The sequence below is a fragment of the Mandrillus leucophaeus genome, unplaced genomic scaffold, assembly GCF_000951045.1.
Source record: "Mandrillus leucophaeus isolate KB7577 unplaced genomic scaffold, Mleu.le_1.0 Scaffold666, whole genome shotgun sequence".
In the NCBI taxonomy this organism is placed as follows: domain Eukaryota; kingdom Metazoa; phylum Chordata; class Mammalia; order Primates; family Cercopithecidae; genus Mandrillus; species Mandrillus leucophaeus.
In genome coordinates this window covers 559,813-581,413 of record NW_012107208.1, presented here as the reverse complement: position 1 = coordinate 581,413, position 21,601 = coordinate 559,813, and the positions used below count along the sequence as shown (strand labels likewise).

The 21,601-nt window shown below is 40.2% G+C and overlaps 1 protein-coding gene across 1 annotated transcript in view; it reads right to left on the bottom strand.

The window, feature by feature from the left end:
* The window catches only part of EFHC2 (EF-hand domain (C-terminal) containing 2), a 200,692-nt gene that overhangs the window by 97,816 nt on the left and 81,275 nt on the right, over positions 1-21,601 (bottom strand). Inside the window, exons 4-7 of the mRNA XM_012001600.1 lie at positions 16,372-16,595; positions 5,520-5,771; positions 4,131-4,242; positions 3,600-3,740 (exon numbers count right to left, since the gene is read on the bottom strand). Of these exons, the coding sequence (XP_011856990.1) occupies positions 3,600-3,740; positions 4,131-4,242; positions 5,520-5,771; positions 16,372-16,595 (729 nt within the window). The remainder of the gene's footprint in view (positions 1-3,599; positions 3,741-4,130; positions 4,243-5,519; positions 5,772-16,371; positions 16,596-21,601) is intronic.

Below are 21,601 nucleotides of genomic sequence, written 5' to 3'. Positions count from 1 at the left end.
GCCTTCAATTTCATTGCTTATGTTCTAGTAGCCTAGAGATGAATACAGGTTTTGGGAGGCTAGAAGCTTAAATAATTTGGGCGAAGCTCTTCTAGACGAAGAATGTCAAACTACTAAGACAAAATTAGGCCAGGGCCTTGGATTGGGACCCCTGGAAAGGAAGACCTCTAAAGATTATGATTCATTAGCTTCAAGGTAAATCCACTTGTACTTGTATTCAATACCCACATCAAATGATTTCAATGAAACCTAAATTCATGAATCACATCATGTTAGAGCTATAAAATCTTTAAGAATCCTCCCATCTCAACCATCTTCATTTTATATGGGAAGCAAAAAAAACAAAATTGTTAGGTCCATCAGGACCATGTGATGAGACCAGAAGCCAATTCTATCCTATTGATGCAATTTTAAGTGTCCAGTTCCCTCAAATAATCATTAAACACTCATCTTAAATGTTCTGCTGTTCCTAAAAATTCAGAGATGGCCAGAAATGACTCCACAAAATTAAAGGTCTTTAAGATTTTTGTTCAATCTAAGTATAGCCTAATAAGTGTTCAAAAGCAATGAGAATGAACAGTCTTACTAGTTTCATTGTCCCAGCCACTAAGAAAAAATAAGAAAGTCCACTGATAGACAAATAACAACCTAAAGCAGAAATTCCTACATATGAACAGTTTACATTTGATCCCTGTCCTTTTAGTGAAAGAAACACCTGCTGGAACCCCTAGAGCCTTTTTCAACCTTCATGCTATAGGAAAGATCAACAGACCTCCATCTGCCGGTCGGTGTTCATTCACATAAAATAATGAGGGAGTGACATGCTACAGCCCAGCAGGCAAGCCAGGGCCAGAGGGATGGCCAAACTGCCTGATGGAGGGGGTCACACTGCACTATTAAAGAGAAGAAATCTATGGAATCACCTTCTCCTTAGAATCCTTAAAAGTATGAAGGAATCATCTTAAGAGATTGAGTTTTACACAGGAGCTCAAATGTCTCTTGGAATTCTAGCAAGCCCTCCACTTCTACATAAATAGAAAGGTTATCCATGTACCTTTCTTGGGACTGTGGCCAACTCCTTGTCTTTGTCTGCCATTTTTTCTCCCCCCAAAATATGTTGGGGTATCATCACACAGGAGAAGGTACTAAAGCACCAAGGCTGCATTCTGTGTTAGAAGTCTTCCCTGACTTCCTGCTAGAGAGGCCCCTAGCTGTGTTGCTGGTACTTGTCAGATCCTTCCTGCGTGCTGCACAGTGGAGACACCCAGGTTTTCTACTGAACGCAATAATTGACAAGGGAGGAAATGTGACCACGATTATTGACAGAACCACAATGATTGATGGGACTTTGTCCTGGTTTGGGTTTTAAGGATACCGAAACATAACACATGTAATTTGGTCAGTTTAAAAAATTGCTGGGACCGGATGAACTATAAATAAAATTAAAATGGCAGAAATAACTGTATCTAAGTAACATTAAGGATATTAATTTCACCTTACCAAAAAATCAGGAAAAACAAATGCAAAGATTATCAGAGAATACTGATTCATTCTCCCCTCCACCTCATCATAGATATAATTTCTAGTCTTTACTTACATTAAGTACACTGTTGTAACTCAAGAAATGTTGTGTAATAATAGTGTCTGTTAAATGGGATATTTTAACATATGTTATGAGAAATATAAAAAGTCAGTGCGACTATGAAATGCATCATAATTTTGCATTTGCATAATTTTCTGTTTAAATGCATAATGCTCATGTTATATTAGCTTTAAAGGCACAGAGTACTTTTTTTTACATAATACAATTAGTCCACAGAGTGAACAAAAGAAGTGAACAGAAAGAAATTAAGCACAAGGACTCAACTGAAATGGACCATAGGACATTTGAAGCTGGTACATTTACCCAGGATGACTCGATTTGGAGCACAACAAGGAATTCACATTGCCTCCAAAAATTTTCTAGAGAAGCCGTTAAGACCCTAACAACATACTAAGTCTCACCACTAGGACATTCATTTTCCCAAATTCAACTTTCATATTCTCACCAAGCTGACAGACAAACATCAACCAAAAGTTGGACTTTATGTTTAAGGAATCATACAATGCTTTGGAACATTTACCACGTCCTTTATATTAAGGTAATCATCAGGTGTAAGTTATGGTTTTTGGTGACTCATCTTGATATATACATTTAAATTTTCATTCTATACTAAAGACTTATGGATTCCAAACAGGGATCTACATTTATTAAAGGCCAAATTCTTTTCCCATAGTCTAAGGGCCACCAGCAGCTTCTCCAGAGCAGCTGCCACCTACACATTCCTGGCTGCTTCTTGTCCACAGTCCCCAAGGCAAATATGCCCAACTGTGTCCACTGAAGGGGACTAATTTTAGAAAATAAAATAAAAAGAGGTCACCAATTTGGCCCCAGTAGGGCCCATACATTTTGACTAATCTGGCATGCAGATGCAGTGTGACAAATTCCCCTAATGAACCTAAGAGTAAAACTGAAAGCCTTTTTTACTCTAACCCCTTTGTGTGCTTGATGTGCCTTCTCTCACAGTATAGAGACTCCCAGAAGGCCAGGAATACTACACAATGCAGACAACAAGACACATAGCATGGCTTCATCTCATTCTAGAGACAAAGCACCTTGTCTTTTAAGAAGCTGCGGTTGCACCTGGCTTCCATCTCACCCCTCGGGGAAGTGTGTTCATATGAATACTCCAAGGTTCAGAGAGAAGTACAGGACTAAGTACCCCCTATCCCAACTCCAGTCCCAAACTGGGAGGTCAGCAAGTCCCATCAATTTCTAGCAGCAGCAGGTACCTGGAGACTCAGGTAGAGGGGAGTTTAACAAATGAGGGTTTATGTTTTAGGTTTCACGTCACATCCTCCACCAGCTTCCAAGACACTCGTAACACGGTGTCACACGCTGCAGGTCTCAGTTCCCCTTCCAGCCTAGAAACTTCTTATGCAATTCTGTATCTCCTAAGTCTACTACAATGACCTACATATAGTAGGTACTCAATCAATAGCTCATTTTCATTCTGAACTGAACTAACCTTATTGGAACGGAGTTAATGTCTGAGAAGAGAGAAGCTTAAGACCTGGCTGAGCCTTACCAGGAAAGGGAGAGCAAAACTAGCAGAAGAGAATTCCCTTGATAACTCAATTAGGTATACCCATTGTGGTAAGAATTAAGTGAAAAGAAAAGCATTCATTTTCCATTTTGATTGCTCAGCCAAAACATTTACCCCATACTGGAGTGGGGCAGAGGACTATAAAGGAAAATGGAAGTCCCTGGCATCAGGCAGACAAGTTCAAATCTTGGCTCACTCTTTGCTCACTGCATAACCTTGGACAAATGAGCCCCCTTTAAGTCTCGGTTTTTTTCACCTCTAAAACGGGGATCATGAGCCTACCCATAGAGAATTGTTAGGAATATATAAGACAACAAACAGCTGGAAGATAGCAAATGCACAATAAGTGGTAGCTATTATGAGCCTAGCATTTGAAACTCCAAAGTAAAATCTTAACTGGGGAACAAAGAGTTTAATTTTAAAAATATTTTAATTGACACACGTATCACTTACCAATTCCATATTTAGACTTATAATAAGACTTCGTAAATTCATCACAGTCACAAAGGAGCACTTTTCTTCCCCACACATTGATGGTGACTCCGAGGGACAGGTCACTATCTTTGTAAAACTCTTGGTCTACTTCTCCTAGCTAATAAAGACAAAGGAACATAGCATTGGCACCATGGACCCTCCAAAGAACCAGGAACCCCTTCCCAGAGAAAAAAAGGAAATTAAAAATAAAACTTCAGTCTTTAATAACTAAATTTTAAAAATCAAATAAAAAAGCAACCAGTTGATGTTAATGTTCTAAAGTATTATTTTAACACTGTAGTATTATACTTATAAACTGCAATGCAATGCATATATTTATATAGACATTTCAGCATGCTTATTACTAATAAACAGCAGTACAATGCATATTTATGTAATCATCGATTTCATTCACAATCTCACAAGAAAAGAGTATGTAACTCGCCCCACTCTTCAGGTTCCAAAGAAGTCACCCTAGAAACAGGTAATAAAATGTGAGGTTCCTTCCCTTATATCTATCCATCAGGAAGCCATCCGCTTGGTTCTTTATAAAGTCACCATACAAATTGAGAACCGCTCGATCTGTTATCTGGCCTGGTTGATAGACTCTAGGTGGGCAATTCTGGAAGACAAAATCAAAACAAGGTGTGGTAGGATTTAATCCATTCCCTTTCTTACTATAACTCCAGGGCTGGCATACAGGTGGCACTCAATGAATATTTGTTGAATGAATGAATAAAATGAATTAACTGATGTTGGCACACTGTAAATGTCAGGTATGTCATTATTATTTTATATTTAGCCTATTTTTCAAAGTCATTCTAAAAACAGGTTTTTCTGGCACTTCCTGGTTGCCTGCTATGCGTATCCCAGGGCTCACTCTGGGACAAACTGTGCCTCCCCTGCCTCCAAGCACACGCAGTAGGGCTTCTGGCAGTGGGCTCAGAGAATCTGGAAAAACCTCCCGTGAGGACTGAATGGCCAGCAGTTATTTGCCTCGGAAATCAGTGTTATGGTAACCTTTCCATGTGCACTAAGAAGATACTTTACCCAAATAAGAAAGAAAATATAACAGAGCTTTTGAAAAAGCCTTTGTTTTTAAGTGTCCTTATAGGTGTTTACAGGTCCTTTGATGGTGCTTTTTTGTTTTTTTGTTTTTTTACTATGTTACCACATTTTAAAGACAGGGAAATAAGCTCAAAGAGGTTATGCGATTTGCCCAAGGTAGCACAACTATTAAGGGGCAGACTCACAACTCTAATCCAGGTCTGGGAAGTTTCTGCTGCCCCCAAATTACATGAGCTCTCAAATGGCCATAAATATTTATAGAAATCAATCTGACAACTCTTTTTAATATCAAATAAAATGCAAAAGTCATCACTGCCACTAGCTAGTGGCTAGTTGGTGACCAGTTGCTACACTCAGAAAAGGCACTTTGGTTTGTAAACTTGCATGTGTATGTTTGTGGGTGCATGTGTACATGCACATGTAGGTGCATGTATATAGTGTGTGTTTGTATTCACAACCTAGACCAAACCATGGGCTCTCCTCAGTAGTCTGTAGTGCCCCGTCCAAAGCCACAAGCAATTCTTTTACTAAGGAGTCATTTAGTTTCATAAAACTGGATATGAACTCAATGATGAATAGGTGCTTTCTCTTACATTTGACTTTTTTCCTTTACTTGCCTTAACTTCAATGTTCCAACTCTAATTGATCATATTCTCTGTATTACTTTCACAGATGTATATTAATAGAGAGCACAAAATGAAAGTTTTCTAAATACCTGCACCAGTGCATGGTTATTATCATCACATAGTCATAACACACAACATTCCAAACAGTGACTCTAGTCTCTTGACTCACAAGCAAATTCAGAAAGTGGTTATGTCCACTGCTCACCTTGGGCAGCTTACTCCTCCGGAGGAACATTTTTATAGCATCTTGGCCTGAGTTGTGTGGAAGCAATTCTTTGATTTCAATAGTATCATCACACAAGAAGTAATGCAGGATGAGTTTTCTACGGTCTCCAAACATTGAGACTGAGTCATCCCACAGGCAGAAGAAACACAAAATCTTGCCATGATACTGGAGGAACTGTTTCAGGGTGTCGAGGGATTCGTAGGGACGTAAGGGCTCTACGTGTTCTAGAACCTGCAAATGGAGAAAATGTCAGTAATAGTTGCAGGGTTTGCATAATCACTTCTAAGATACACACAATCAAGTGACAAATACATAAAGATACATTTTTGGTCAGGTACGGTGGCTCATGCCTGTAATCCCAGCATTTTGGGAGGCCAAAGCGGGAAGACTGAGTTCAGGAGTTCAAGATCAGCCTGGGCAACATGGCAAAAACACAACTCTTTTTTTTTTTTTTTTTTGTCGCCCAGGCTGGAGTGCAGTGGCTGGATCTCAGCTCATTGCAAGCTCCGCCTCCCGGGTTCACGCCATTCTCCTGCCTCAGCCTCCCCAGTAGCTGGGACTACAGGCGCCCGCCGCCTCACCCAGCTAGTTTTTTGTATTTTTTAGTAGAGACGGGGTTTCACTGTGTTAGCCAGGATGGTCTCGATCTCCTGACCTCGTGATCTGCCCGTCTCGGCCTCCCAAAGTGCTGGGATTACAGGCTTGAGCCACCGCGCCCGGCCAAAAACACAACTCTTAAAAAAAAACATTAGCCAGGTACGGTGTTACACGCCTGTAGTCTCAGCTACTCGGGAGGCTGAGATGGGAGAATTGTTGACCTCAGGAGGTCAAGGCTGCAGTGAGCTATGTTCACACCACTGCGCTCCAGCCTAGGCAACAGAACATGACCCTGTCTCAAAAAAAAAAAGAAAACAAAAAAGATCTACTTTTCTATAGTCTATTCTGTGATTTTGTTTTTTAATTTCAACTATGACATAGATACATATGCATCTATAACCAGTTTTAACCTTAAGAATAGAGACAAACAAGTATGAAGAAGTTTTTCATATTAAACATTAATACACTAAATTATACTTCTGGCCAGGCAGGGTGACTCACACCTGTAATCTCAGCACCTTGGGAGGCCAAGGTAGGTGGATCATTTGAGGCCAGGAGTTTGAGACCAGCCTGGTCATCCCTACTAAAAATACAAAAACATTTAGCCAGGTGTGGTGGCAGGCGCCAGTAATCCCAGCTACTCAGGAGGCTGAGGCAGGACAATTCCTTGAACCTGGGAGGCAGAGGTTGCAGTGAGCCAAGATTGTGCCACTGCACTCCAGCCTGGGCAACAGAGCAATACTCCGTATCTAAATAAATAAATAAATAAATAAATAAATAAATAAATGGAAAAAACTATACTTCTTTAATATTTTTTAAAACTGACTTTTCTCAAAGATTTAAAATTCTTATTTAAGAACAGACAAAACTAATCTATGGTAACAGAAATCAGAATAGTAATTGCCTCCAGGTAGGGAATTTGACCAGAAAGGGGGAGAAAGGAGCTTTCTAAAGTGATAAAAATATTCTACATCTCGATTTTTGTGTTGGTTACTCAACTGCACACATTTTACAAAACGTGTTGACCTATACACTTAAGATTTATACAACTGACTCTATGTTAATTATATCTCAACCAAAAACATAATTTGTCTTTTCACTGGGAAATTCATATGTGTACATAATTCTTACTCATTCAAAGATTATTGTGAAGGTAAAAGGGAAGAAATATATTCACTGTTTTATTTTAGCTCAAAAAGCTTTAGGTATCAAGGATAAGAATGCCCCGGAGAAACAGGAGCACAGCAAATGGAGAACTTAAGGTCTGCAGAGCCTCTGCCTCGGCTGTCCTCTGGCCCAGGAACCACTAGTTCCACAGTCTTCTTGATGTAACTCTTCCCTCTATTTGCACTTCTGCAGCCCTGTCGTGAAGTTAAACTGCCCCCATTTCATCTGATGTAATCAAATAGGACTGTTATATAAAGAAGTGCACACTGACAAGGGAGATGTTATCCCAAATCAGGTTATACAATCTTTTTGTAAATTCTTGAAATTTCTATCTGTTGAGGGCAGTCTAGGTGCAGTCTTAACCCAAGACAGTGGGGAGACATGATGGCTTTCCAAAGACTCTTCAGTCTTATCCCTGATATTTAAATGAAATTATGGGACCACAATTTCAATTGATTGAAAAACGTTTCTTTGGCATTATGAGGCCTCTAAGAAAAGCATTATTGATAATATACCATTGGGATTCTTTTCAGTCTAAGTTAAATTGTTTAATTTTAACTTTACAGTTCAAGACAGCAAACACTGCAGAAGTAAATGTATGAAAGTCAATATAGAAGCCTCTTATTAAACTCCTAATTTCCCAAAGATTTCTATATTTATTGAAGAATTTTCTCCCTGAGGGAATAAATGCTAAAATGATGTTCCCACTCTGAAAGGAAATTATTTAAAACATTTCTTAGCTGTTCTTGGTATTTATTCGCAATTCCTGGCACAAAAGATCTTTTTCTGGGGGTGGCTGGCAAGATGGCCGAATAGGAACAGCTCCGGTCTGCAGCTCCCAGCGAGATCAATGCAGAAGGGGGGTGATTTCTGCATTTCCAACTGAGGTATTCGGCTCATCTCATTGGGACTGGTTAGACAGTAGGTGCAGCCCAGGGAGGGCGAGCCAAAGCAGGGTGGGGCGTTGCCTCACCCAGGAAGCGCAAGGGGTCGGGGAACTCCCTCCCCTAGCCAACAGAAGCCATGAAGGACTATGCCATGAGGAACAGTGCACTCCAGCCCAGATACTATGCTTTTCCCATGGTCTTTGCAACCTTCAGACCAGGAGATTTCCTCGGGTGCCTACACCACCAGGGCCCTAGGTTTCAAGCACAAAACTGGGCAGCTGTTTGGGCAGACACCAAGCTAGCTGCAGGAGTTTTTTTTCATACCCCAGTGGCGCCTGGAACACCAGTGAGACAGAACTGCTCACTCCCCTGGAAAGGAGGTGGAAGCCAGGGAGCCAAGTGGTCTAGCTCAGTGGATCCCAACCCCACAGAGCCCAGCAAGCTAAGACCAATGGCTTGAAATTCTTGCTGCCAGCACAGCAGTCTAAAGTTGATCTGGGATGCTGGAGCTTGGTGGGGGGAGGGGCATCCGCCATTACTGAGGCTTGTGTAGGCAGTTTTCCCCTCAGAGTGTAAACAAAGCCTCCAGGAAGTTCTAACTGGGTGGGGTCCACCACAGCTTGGCAAAGATTTTGTAGTCAGACTACCTCTCTAGATTCCTTCTCTCTGGGTAAGGCATCTCTGAAAGAAAGGCAGCAGCCCTAGTCACAGGCTTATAGATAAAACTTCCATCTTCCTGGGACACAGCACATGGGGGAAGGGGTGGCTGTGGACACAGTTTCAGCAGACTTAAACGTTCCTCCTGCCAGCTCTGAAGAGAGCAGCAGATCTCCCAGCACAGCGCTCGAGCTCTGCTAAGGGACAGATTGTCTCCTCAAGTGGGTCCCTGACCCCTGTGCCTCCTGCTAGGAGACACCTCCCAGCAAGGGTTGACAGACACCTCTTACAGAAGACCTCCAGCTGGCATCTGGTGGGTGCACCTCTGGGATGAAGCTTCCAGAGGAAGGAACAGGCAGCAATTTTTGCTGTTCTGCAGCCTCCACTGGTGATACCCAGGCAAACAAGGTCTGGAGTGGACCTCCAGCAAACTCCAGCAGACCTGCAGCAGAGAAGCCTGACTATTAGAAGGAAAACTAACGAACAGAAAGGAATAGCATCAACATCAACAAAAAGGATGTCCAAATGAAAACTCCATCCAAAGGTCACCAACATCAAAGACCAAAGGTAGATAAATCCACAAAGATGAGGAAAAACCAGCACAAAAGGGCTGAAAATTCCAAAAACCAGAACACTTCTTCTCCTCCAAAGGACCACAACTTCTTGCCAGCAAGAGAACAAAACTGGACGGAGAATGAGTTTGATGAATTGACAGAAGTAGGCTTCAGAAGGTGGGTAATAACAAACTCCTCTGAGCTAAAGGAGCATGTTCTAACCCAATGCAAGGAAGCTAAGGACCTTGAAAAAAGGTTAGAGGAATTGCTAACTAGAATAACCAGCTTAGAGAAGAACATAAAAGACCTGATGGAGCTGAAAAACACAGCACGAGAACTTTGTGAAGCATACACAAGTATCAATAGCTGAATCGATCAAGCGGAAGAAAGGATATCAGAGATGGAAGATCAACTTAATGAAATAAAGCATGAAGACAAGATAAGAGAAAAAAAGAATGAAAAGGAACAAACAAAGCCTCCAAGAAATATGGGACTATGTGAAAAGACCAAACGTACGTTTGACGTACCTGAAAGTGATAGGGAGAATGGAACGAAGTTGCAAAACACTCTTCAGGATATTATCCAGGAGAACTTCCCCAACCTAGCAAGACAGGCCAACCTTCAAATTTAGGAAATACAGAGGACACCACAAAGATACTCCTCAAGAAGAGAAACCCCAAGACATATAATTGTCAGATTCACCAAGGTTGAAATGAAGGAAAAAGTGTTAAGGGCAGCCAGAGAGAAAGGTCAGGTTACCCACAAAGGGAAGCCCATCAGACTAATAGCAGGCCTCTCTGAAGAAACCCTACAAGCCACAAGAAAGTGGGGGCCAATATTCAACATCCTTAAAGAAAAGAATTTTCAACCCAGAATTTCATATCCAGCCAAACTAGGCTTCATAAGCAAGGGGGAAATAAAATCCTTTACAGACAAGCAAATACTGAAAGATTTTGTCATCGCCAGGCCTGCCTTACAGGAGCTCCTGAAGGAAGCACTAAATGTGGAAAGGAAAAACCGGTACCAGCCACCACAAAAACATACCAAATTGTAAAGACCATCGACGCTATGAAGAAACTGCATCAACTAATGGACAAAATAACCAGCTAGCATCATAATGACAGGATCAAATTCACACATAACAATTTTAACCTTAAATGTAAACAGGCTAAATGCCCCAATTAAAAGACACAGACTGGCAAATTGGATGAAGAGTCAAGACACATCGGTGTGCTGTATTCAGGAGACTCATCTCACATGCAAAGACACACATAGCTCAAAATAAAGGGAGGGAGGAAGATTTACCAAGCAAATGGAAAGCAAAAAAAAGCAGGGGTTGCTATCCTAGTCTCTGATAAAACAGACTTTAAGCCAGCAAAGATCAAAAAAGACAAAGAAGGGCATTTCATAATGGTAAAGAAATCAATGCAACAAGAAGAGCTAACTATCCTAAATATATATGCACCCAATACAGGGGCACCCAGATTCATAAAGCAAGTTCTTAGAGACCTACAAAGAGATTTAGACTTCCACACAATAATAATGAGAGACTTTAACAACCCACTGTCAATATTAGACAGATCAATGAGCCAGAAAATTAACAAGGATATTCAGGACTTGAACTCAGCTCTGGACCAAGCGGACCTAACAGACATCTGCAGAACTCTCCACCCCAAATCAACAGATATACATTCTTCTCGGCACCACAATTATTCTAAAGTTGACCACATAATGGGAAGTAAAACATACCTCAGCAAATGCAAAAGAGCGGAAATCATAACAAACAGTCTCTCAGACCACAGAGCAATCAACTCAGAACTCAGGATTAAGAAATTCACTCAAAACCGCACAACTGCATGGAAACTGAACAACCTGCTCCTGAATGACTACTGGGTAAATAACAAAGTTAAGGCAGAAATAAATAAGTTATTTGAAACAAATGAGAACAAAGACACAACATACCACAATCTCTGGGACACAACTAAAGCGCTGTTCAGAGGGAAATTTATAGCACTAAATGCCCACAGGAGAAAGTGGGAAAGATCTAAAATCAACACACTAACATCACAATTAAAAGAACTAGAGAAGCAAGAGCAAACAAATGCAAAAGCTAGCAGAAGGCAAGAAATAACTGAGATCAGAGCAGAACTGAAGGAGATAGAGACATGAAAAATCCTTCAAAAAATCAATGAATCCAGGAGGTAGTTTTCTGAAAAGATCAACAAAAAAGATAGACTGCTAATAGATAGCAGTCTATATAGATAGCAGTCAAAATAGATAGCCAGACAAAGAAAAAAAGTGAGAAGAATCAAATAGACACAATAAAAAACGATAAACAGGATATCACCACTGATCCCACAGAAATACAAACTACCATCAGAGAATAGTATAAACACCTCTACGCAGATAAACTAGAAAATCTAGAAGAAATAAATTCCTGGACACATACACCCTCCCAAGACTAACCCAGGAAGAAGTCAAATCCCTGAATAGACCAATAACAAGTTCTGAAATTGAGGCAATAATCAATAGCCTACCAACCAAAAAAAGCCCAGGACCAGATCAATTCACAGCCAAATTCTACCAGAGGTACAAAGAGGAGCTGGTACCATTCCTTCTGAAACCATTTCAAACAACAGAAAAAGAGGCACTCCTCCCTAACTCATTTTATGAGGCCAGCATCATCCTGATACCAAAACCTGGCAGAGACACAACAAAAAAAGAAAATTTCAGGCCAGTATCCCTGATGAAGATCGATGCAAAAATCATGAATAAAATACTGGCAAACCCAATCCAGTAGCACATGAAAAAGTTTATCCATCCAGATCAAGTCAGCTTCATCCCTGGGATGCAAGGCTGGTTCAACATGTGCAAATCAATAAACGTAATGAATTACATAAATAGAACCAATGACAAAAACCACATGATTATCTCAATAGATACAGAAAAGGCCTTCAATAAAATTCAATACCGCTTCATGCTAAAAACTCTCCATAAACTAGATATTGACGGAATGTATCTCAAAATAATAAGAGCTGTTTATGACAAACCCACAGCCAATATCATACTGAATGTGCAAAAGCTGGAAGCATTCCCTTTGAAAGCTGGCACAAGACAAGGATGCCCTCTCTCACCACTCCTATTCAACATAGTATTGGAAGTTCTGACCAGGGCAATCAGGCAAGAGAAAGAAATAAAGGGTATTCAAATAGGAAGACAGGAAGTCAAATTGTCTCTATTTGCAGATGACATGATTGTATATTTAGAAAACCATCATCTCAGCCCAAAATCTCCTTAAGCTGATAACCAACTTTGGCAAAGTCTCAGGACACAAAATCAATGTGCAAAAAACACAAGCATTCCTATACACCAATAACAGACAAACAGAGAGCCAAATCATGAGTGAACTCCCATTCACAACTGTTACAAAGAGAATAAAATACCTAGGAATACAATTCACAAGGGATGTGAAGGATCTCTTCAAGGAGAACTACAAACCACTGCTCGAGGAAATAAGGGAGGACACAAACAAATGGAAAAACATTCCATGCTCATGGATAGAAGAATCAATATTGCAAAAATGGTCAGACTGCCCAAAGTAATCTATAGATTCAATGCCATCTCCATCAAGCTACCATTGACTTTCTTCACAGAATTAGAAAAAAATACTTTAAATTTCATATGGAACCAAAAAAGAGCTCATATAGCCAAGACAATCCTAAGCAAAAAGAACAAAGCTGGAGGCATCACACTACCTGACTTCAAACTATACTACAAGGTTATAGTAACCAAAACAGCATGGTACTGGTACCAAAACAGATATATAAACCAATGCAACAGAAGAGAGGCCTCAGAAATAACACTACACATCTACAACCATCTGATCTTTGACAAACCTGACAAAAACAAGCAATGAAGAAAGGATTCCCTATTTAATAAATGGTGTTGGGAAAACTGGCTAGCCATATGCAGAAAACTGAAACTGGACCCCTTCCTTACACCTTATACAAAAATTAACTCAAGATGGATTAAAGACTTAAACATAAGACCTAAAACCATAAAAACTCTAAAGAAAACCTAGGCAATACCATTCAGGACATAGACAGGGAAAAAGACTTCATGACTAAAACACCAAAAGCATGGCAACAAAAGCCAAAATTGACAAATGGGATCTAATTATGCTAATGAGCTTCTGCACAGCAAAAGAAACTATCATCAGAGTGAACAGACAAACTACAAAATAGAAGAAAATTTTTGCAACCTATCCATCTGACAAAGGGCTAATATCCAGAATCTACAAGGAACTTAAACAAATTTACAAAACAAAAAAAAAAACATAAAAAAGTGGGCAAAGGATATGAACAGACACTTCTCAAAACAAGACATTTATACGGCCGACAAACATATGAAAAAAAGCTCATCATCACTGGTCATTAGAGAAATGCAAATCAAAACCACAATGAGATACCATCTCATGCCAGTTAGAATGGTGATCATTGGGAGGCTGAGGCAGGTGGGTCACGAGGTCAGGAGTTCAATACCAACCTGGCCAAGACGGTGAAACCCCGTCTCTACTAAAAATACAAAAAAAAAAAAATTAGCCGGATGTGGTGGCAGGCCCCTGTAATCCCAGCTACTCAGGAGGCTGAGGCAGAGAATTGCTTGAACCCGGGAGGCGGAGTTTGCAGTGAGTCAAGATCGTGCCACTGCACTGCAGCCTGGACAACAGAGTGAGACTCCATTTCGGAAGAAAAAAAAAAAAAGAATGGCAATCATTAGAAAGTCAGGAAACAACAGATGTTGGAGAGGATGTGGAAAAATAGGAATGCTTTTACACTGTTCATGGGAGTGCAAATTAGTTCAACCATTATGGAAGACAATGTGGCAATTCCTTAAGGATCTAGAACCAGAAATATCATTTGACCCAGCAATCCCATTACTGGGTATATACCCAAAGGATTATAAATCATCCTACTATAAAGACACATGCACATGTATGTTTACTGCAGCACTATTCACAATAGCAAAGACTTGGAACCAATGCAAATACTCATCAATGATAGACTGGATAAAGAAAATGTGGCATGTATACACCATGGAATACTATGCACTCATTAAAAAGGATGAGTTAACGTCCTTTGTAGGGACATGGATGAAGTTGGAAACCATCATTCTCTGCAAACTAACACAGGAACAGAAAACCTAACACTCCATGTTCTCACTCATAAATGGGAGTTGAACAATGAGAACACATGGACACAGGGAGGGGAACATCACACACCAGGGCCTATCAGGGGATGGGGGGATAGGGGAGGGATAGCATTAGGAGAAACACCTAATGTAGATGATGGGTTGATGGGTGCAGAAAACCACCATGGCACGTGTATATCTATGTAACAAACCTGCACATTCTGCACATGTATCCCAGAACTTAAAGTATAATTTTAAATATATATATATATATTTTCTCTTCATAAACCTATGAAATCCCATGATGCTCTGTGCATTTTCATATAATCCATCATCATTCACAATCACTATCATGTAACAACAACTGTTAGTGAATGAGTGTAGCCATATGCAAAGGGTGGCAATTCATTTGGATCCATTTCCTTCAAGTTCTCTCTGCTGGCTCTAAATTCTTTCTATTTATCTAGACTCTTTCATCCAGGGCATTTGGAAAAACTAAAAATGAATCCAAACCAAAAATATCCCTTTGTACATCAATATACAGGCATTTCACCTTAAATATTCCAGGATCAACAATACATATATTTCTCCAGAGGGTTGTATGCCTACAACATTAAAGAATAATTTTGCTGGGGCTGGGAGGCAGGAGTAGATGAATGATCCTACAAGTGGCTTTTAAAAAGAGATCAAAACAGAATCCAAAGAGAATTTTGTTCTAAATTTTGTTACCTCTCTGCAAGGAAATGAATTGTAAGTTTTAAAACAATAAAAATCAGACAACACTCATCTATGGGGATCGAAATGAGGACAGCAGTTGTCTGTGGTGGGGAGTGGGATTGATAGGAAAAACACATGAGGGGACTTTCTGGGGGAAGAGAAATGCTCTACATCTCAATCTGGGGGTAGGTTATAGGGGTACATGTATTTGTTAAGACTCATCCAACTGTACACTTAATTTCTGTGTATTTTACTGTGTGTAATCACACTTCAATAGAAAAGGAAAAAGGAAACAAGTGATGATGATGGAAAACAGGGTAAGAGTCAAGAGATTTGCGATCCAGTCCCAGCAAAGAGATTAGCTGGGTGTGCCACCTTCTACCCCTGTGAGTGTTCAAATTCTTCTAGAAAACAGAATTTGGGCCCAGGGACTGTTTAAAACATAGGAAGACAAAAATAATACTAAAAATATTGAGTCTTTACTCCCTTACCCTAGCTGGGGTCAGACGTTGTACACAAATATCATTTCCTAAAGGGGGTACACCAGAATCATGGTCCTCCTTATTCTTCCAGAGCATCTCGGCATTCCAATGCCACCCTAAGAGGACCTGGAATTTCCTAGGGGGAAGTAAAAAGGTGTACCCAAGGCTTGGTTCATTAAATCCCTAGTATAGAAGCAAAGATCTTTCTAGCCAGTTAGGCAACTAAAATGCAAAAACACAAGCCAAGGAAGTGTGGATACAATTCATACACCATCAGTGACCACAAAGCCAGTTGTGGGTGTCTAGAAACTGTCTCACCTGTGCAGTTCACTGAAGACTCCTACTACCTGAAAGAGAGACTCTCCACAGAGAGAATTGGGGTGAGGCAGTGAGGAAGTCATTCCTGCTCTGTGGCTAACACTCAGCCTTCCCTCTGGCCCAAAGAATAACAAAACAACTGGAATAACTATGGCCCTAAAAGGTCTTTGACATCTGCATCAGGAGTACAAATACCCTTTACTGACTTTCCAAAGGAATTTTTATTTTGAAGACAAGAACTCAATGAACGTCAATTCCTTACCTCTCTCCGAATCTTCATGTAAGGATCTTCTGGACATGGTACTGGGGGATTCACTTTGACCCCTATTTTCCTCAAAAAGTTTCTTGTGAATGCATCACAATCATAAATCTTGAATGTCCGACCATAGAAGACAACCTCTGTGCCGACATTAAAATGATACACAGTATAAAACTGATCCTCATCAGGAGGCGGGAGAGTAATCCGATGACGCCGGATAGAAGTCCCTATGGCATGAAAGAAAATACAACTGTTTTATCATGTGGCTATCAAGTAAAAAGATGCAGCACATTCACTAACAACCCCAAATACTTTCCCGCAACAGAAAACTGGGCAAAGGGCTCATTCCAGGAAGCAGCATTAGCACGTTCCAACTCCGAGGGAGTCAGAAGGAGCTGAGACTTCTGAGGTTCAGAGCTCTGTGGCCAGCCTTGCACGTGGTTAGAGTTGCCTAAGTGGTAGCTGGGAAGTATTTTAATAAACCATAAGGACTAGGGTGAGGATGGGGGATGAAGGAAAGTGGACATAGGCAGAATGACCAAAAATACCAGACGCTGCCATTATGTCTTTTCCCAGAACAAGCCTGTTCACATTCAGCCACCAGCAAGCACTCAATGTGGGCATACTCAACAAGGCATTAAGGCACCAATGCAGAGTACTCACAAAAATGTGTACTCATGGCTCAAAAAAAAAAAAAAGAAAAAAAAAAGCTAATAAGCTTTGGAATGATAGGTGCCAACGCTGACTTAGAAGTTTCAATAAGGATGAATGACTTTTGGCTGCTGTGAAGTTTCATGGACTCTTCTTTCCTCTATCAACCTATTTTTCCTCCTCCTTCCTCTATAGCCTCTGTCCACCTCCACCCAAGCACTACCTCAAGTTTTATCAGAGTCTTCATAGTTCTAGCCAGTGCTCTGCGCCAAAAGCTCTAGGTCTCATCCCATCTTCTACTTCCAGCCCTGATGCCCATTCATTTCTCCTCATGGTGGCTGGAGAATATGTTCCCAGGGTCCCCACGTATATCCAAAAGAGTGGTTAGCCACTGGAGGTAAAAGGGTTCCTTGCCTACATGAGTGTATCAACTACACCACACCATACCAGCCAAGTTACCCAAATATTGCTGCAATCTGTTGTCCAGGATTGTTTAGGGGCCAGGCACAGTGGCTCATGCCTGTAACCCCACCACTTTCAGAGGCTGAGACAGGCAGATTGCTTGAGCCCAAGAGTTTGAGACCAGCCTGGGCAACATGGCAAAATTCTGTCTCTACAAAAGAAAAACAAGTTAATTAAAAAAAAATTAGCTGGGTGTGGTGGTGCCCACATGTGGTCCTAGCTACTTGGGAGGCTGAAAGGTGGGAGGATTGCTTGAGCCCAGGAGGTTGAGGCTAGAGTTAGCCATGATCGTACCACTGTACTCTCTCTTGGACAACAGAGCAAGACCCTGTCTCAAAAAAAAAAAAAAAAAGAATTGTTTAGGGTTTGAGATTTTATCCTACTTGCAAGATGACAAGTTAGCCTTCCATAGTTTCATGGATGCTGGTAGAAGACAGAAGGTGCCTTGGTCAGAGACAAAAGGCAGTTAAGAGTAGCCTGAATATCAGCATTTCTTGTTCCAGTTTCCTAAGCCCCAATTCCCACAGGATGACACAATAAGGGCCAGGTAACATTTGTACATGCAGTGGGTTACGTTACAGGAGAGGAACCCTTAGCTTAGGGAACCCAAATCTTCTATAAATAGCAATAAGCATCCCTGCTCTTTATCTCAGAGGGAGCTACTATCTTTATTAGACTTTATTCTGGAAGGAGACACTAAGCCTCTATCTTCCAAGGCTATAAGCAAACCTATACTTTGCTCCAGAGGGAGAGATTATTTTTGTCTTCCACAGCTACTTGCTATATAAACATCCTTGAAGAGATAGTCCAGAACAAAGAGAAGTCAGTGCCTCTGCTTGCAAGAGATACAGAAATGCATGATACCCATGGAGAATTGTCTCTCAATATCTGTAACTGACTTAGGCCTGAGAATCTATCCAAGAACAAAGAGAAAAAGGAAAGCAGAGCAAACTGCGGATCTAATGATTCAATAAAAATTGGCTTGTGGGAACTCTGCATGGAGGTATTTTAATATGAAGATGTCAACCTATCTTCTTTGTATTTTATACAGCACTGAAAATGGTGCCTTTTCTCAAAGTCTAGAGCCACTTAGAAATTAGTCATTCCTTATTCATTAAGGAATATTTAATGAATATCTTTATGTGCCAGGAACTGTGTTGGGCTCTCTTCCATTATTCTACTTATCATCTTTTCACTCTGTTGAGGGGAAATTAACTAAAATCATTTTTGGCTTCTTTTCTTTGTAGCAATTTTTAATTACTTGGTGCATTAAATTAAAATAATAAAACTATAAAATTAGAACCGGCCTAGAATATTTTTAAATGTACTACATAAAAGATGATATAATTTTACTGCAAAAAAATTATACTTCAATTAGTCTTTAATTCATAGCACTGAAAACAGCATGCAAATTATTTAATCATTCACGATTAGACATTTAGAACAAATTGCATACTTAAACATGTATAAAAGGATGGGCATTTCAGGTATTTTCAGGAACCATTATATACTACTTTAAAAATACTTATATTGTGACAGTTTTTAAAATATATAAGAATTATTCAACAGTCAGGAGCTTCTTCAAAAATTCCATCTATCTTGAATTTTTACTTCATTATAGAAATTCAAATAAGCAAGTTAGTGATGATTTTTGTTCCATAAGACTTTGAATAGGAGTCCTATATTTTTCTAGGTGGGAAAAACTGGCCCACCCACTGGACTTTTAAATAATACTAATCACAATCATCATCATAGCCCTAGGATAAACTTCCACTTACATTTTCTCATTTAATCCTCAATAATTCTATAAGGCAGATAATACATGAAATATGAATACTCAGTTTAAGGATGAGAAAACCAAAGCTCAGAGTGGTTAAATGCCATGCCCAAGGTCATGCCCTAACAAATGGCAGTAAAAGATCTTGAAGTTGGGCTTTCAGACTCTAACTAAATACCATTACTTTCCATAGTTTGCCCTGAGCTCTATCTCACTGTACTGCAGCTACATATGACTTGAGGAGGAAGAGCCATAGGCATAACAGGATGGAAATGGATAAAAGAGCTACCAGCCACCATGAAAAGAAAAGAGAGATGATGAAGCTGCTCTTCTGAAAGAACAGCCTCTCTGCTCTAAGGGGAAGTTTCCAGAGATGCCCACCCACTGCTATGGCAATGCACCCTGCAGGGCCTGCCCCACCAGGTGACTTGCCTGCAGGAGCCTGCAGATTTCAAGCCCCCCCCCCCCAACTCTTCCTTCTCTTAGCCTCTACACTTCTCTCACTAGATGCTTCTCAGAAAAGGCTAGGGAAGTTCTTGGTGTTAAAAAAAAAGAGTCCTGAGTCCTGAATACCCATGAGTTAGAAAGAAAAGGCAGGTCTAACACTAACAGTAAAGTTTTGATAACCAAAAATCTAATGTCACAATTCCATATTAATCAGAAAACCAATGTGGGCCATTCGAAATGTACAGTTGCACATGAGAGCTTTCAATAACATATTCACAGGGTTTCTGAACTGTGTCCTTTGAGAATTAAAATTTCTAATTATCAGAATTTGTATGTTTTTAGTCTTCCACGATAAATGGCAGAAACTCCATCAGCAGGAATTTGTTCTGGAATGTCAAAGAAATGGGCAGGATATCATGTCCTTGGCCCACATTGAAGAGCAGGTGAAATCATCAAGGTAGATAAATAAAGATATTGTTACAAAATAGAAAAACAACTAAAGCACTGTATTTGCCCTTTAAATTTTCGGGTGTTTATCTTAACTGCCCCATAAAGACTATTAGGACACATGTCCAGGGATCAGGTGCCTGCTTTCCAGCTTTTCTTCATCTTCATGTTTTACATCTCTCTTCCTTTGTAAAAGCCCTGCTATCGGGCTATACTTTTCAAGCTTTAACTTTCTAACATTTCCCTGTGGTTTAGATCAAAGTGACCATATATCCATTTATGTTTAATGTGTTTTCATGTTATTCAGTTGGGACTTGCCTTAGATCTTTGCTCATACCACTAAATTTACTTTTCTGGAATTCACCTTCCAGAATTAAGACTCCAAACTCTCACCTCTATTTTATTTTTTATTTATTTATTTATTTATTTTTTGAGACAGGGTCTCACATGGTTGCCTAGGCTATAGTGCAGTGGCATGATCATGGATCAATGCAGCCTCAACCTCCCAGGCTCAAGTGACCCTCCCTACCTCAGCCTCCCGAGTAGCTGAGATTACAGGCGTGCACCACCACGCCTGGCTAATTTTTTATTTTTTGTAGAGACAGAGTCTTGCTTTGTTGCCCAGGCTGGTCTTGAACTCCTGGCCTCAAGCAATCCTTTTGCCTCGGCCTCCCAAAGTGCTGGGATTACAGGCGTGAGCCAGTGCACCTAGGTCACCTCTATTTTAATTTAAGTATGTTAATTTCATTTTAGTAACGCTGCAGACTTAGAGTACACCCAAGTCTAGGGGCAGATATTTCTTAGGTAAATGAAGATATAACTGCAATTGCCACTTGTCATCCCATCTACAAGTTTGTGCCCTAAAAATACTAAGAGCCTTAACCACAATCACACATAACAGAGTCTTTTCTTCCTCTTGTGCTTACTATATTCCTCCACTAAAATGACTTGTATACTTTTACTTTTATTTTTCTAACATGTTACCTTTAGAGTTTTGGTTTCACAAGAATAACTATTTTTATATACATAACCTGGCACCCACCTCGCAGCACAAGAGTAAGAAGTTTAAAATTCCACATTTCTGCTCACAATAAGAAACAGTAACCCTATGCATCTCTCCCTTAGCCACTGAATAAGCACCAAAATAACAGATGCTTTAATGTCCTCTTGCATGACCACCTTCTTGCCCAGTTTTCCCTATTCAATCTATGATCTGCTCCCAAATACTTCCCAATTTATTGTCCCACCACTTTATCTCATGTTGCTCCTTTTGACTATTCTGCCTTTCTCTTCCATCTTTATCTAGAGAAACTTTTGAGGTACCATTCAAATGCCAGCTTCTCTAGTGGATACTGGCTTTTCCTCCTCTGATCCCTCAGGTACCTGGTTCCCTCCCCAGTGTTCACCCTCTAGGGTCACCAGATTTAGCAAATTAAAATATAGGCTGCT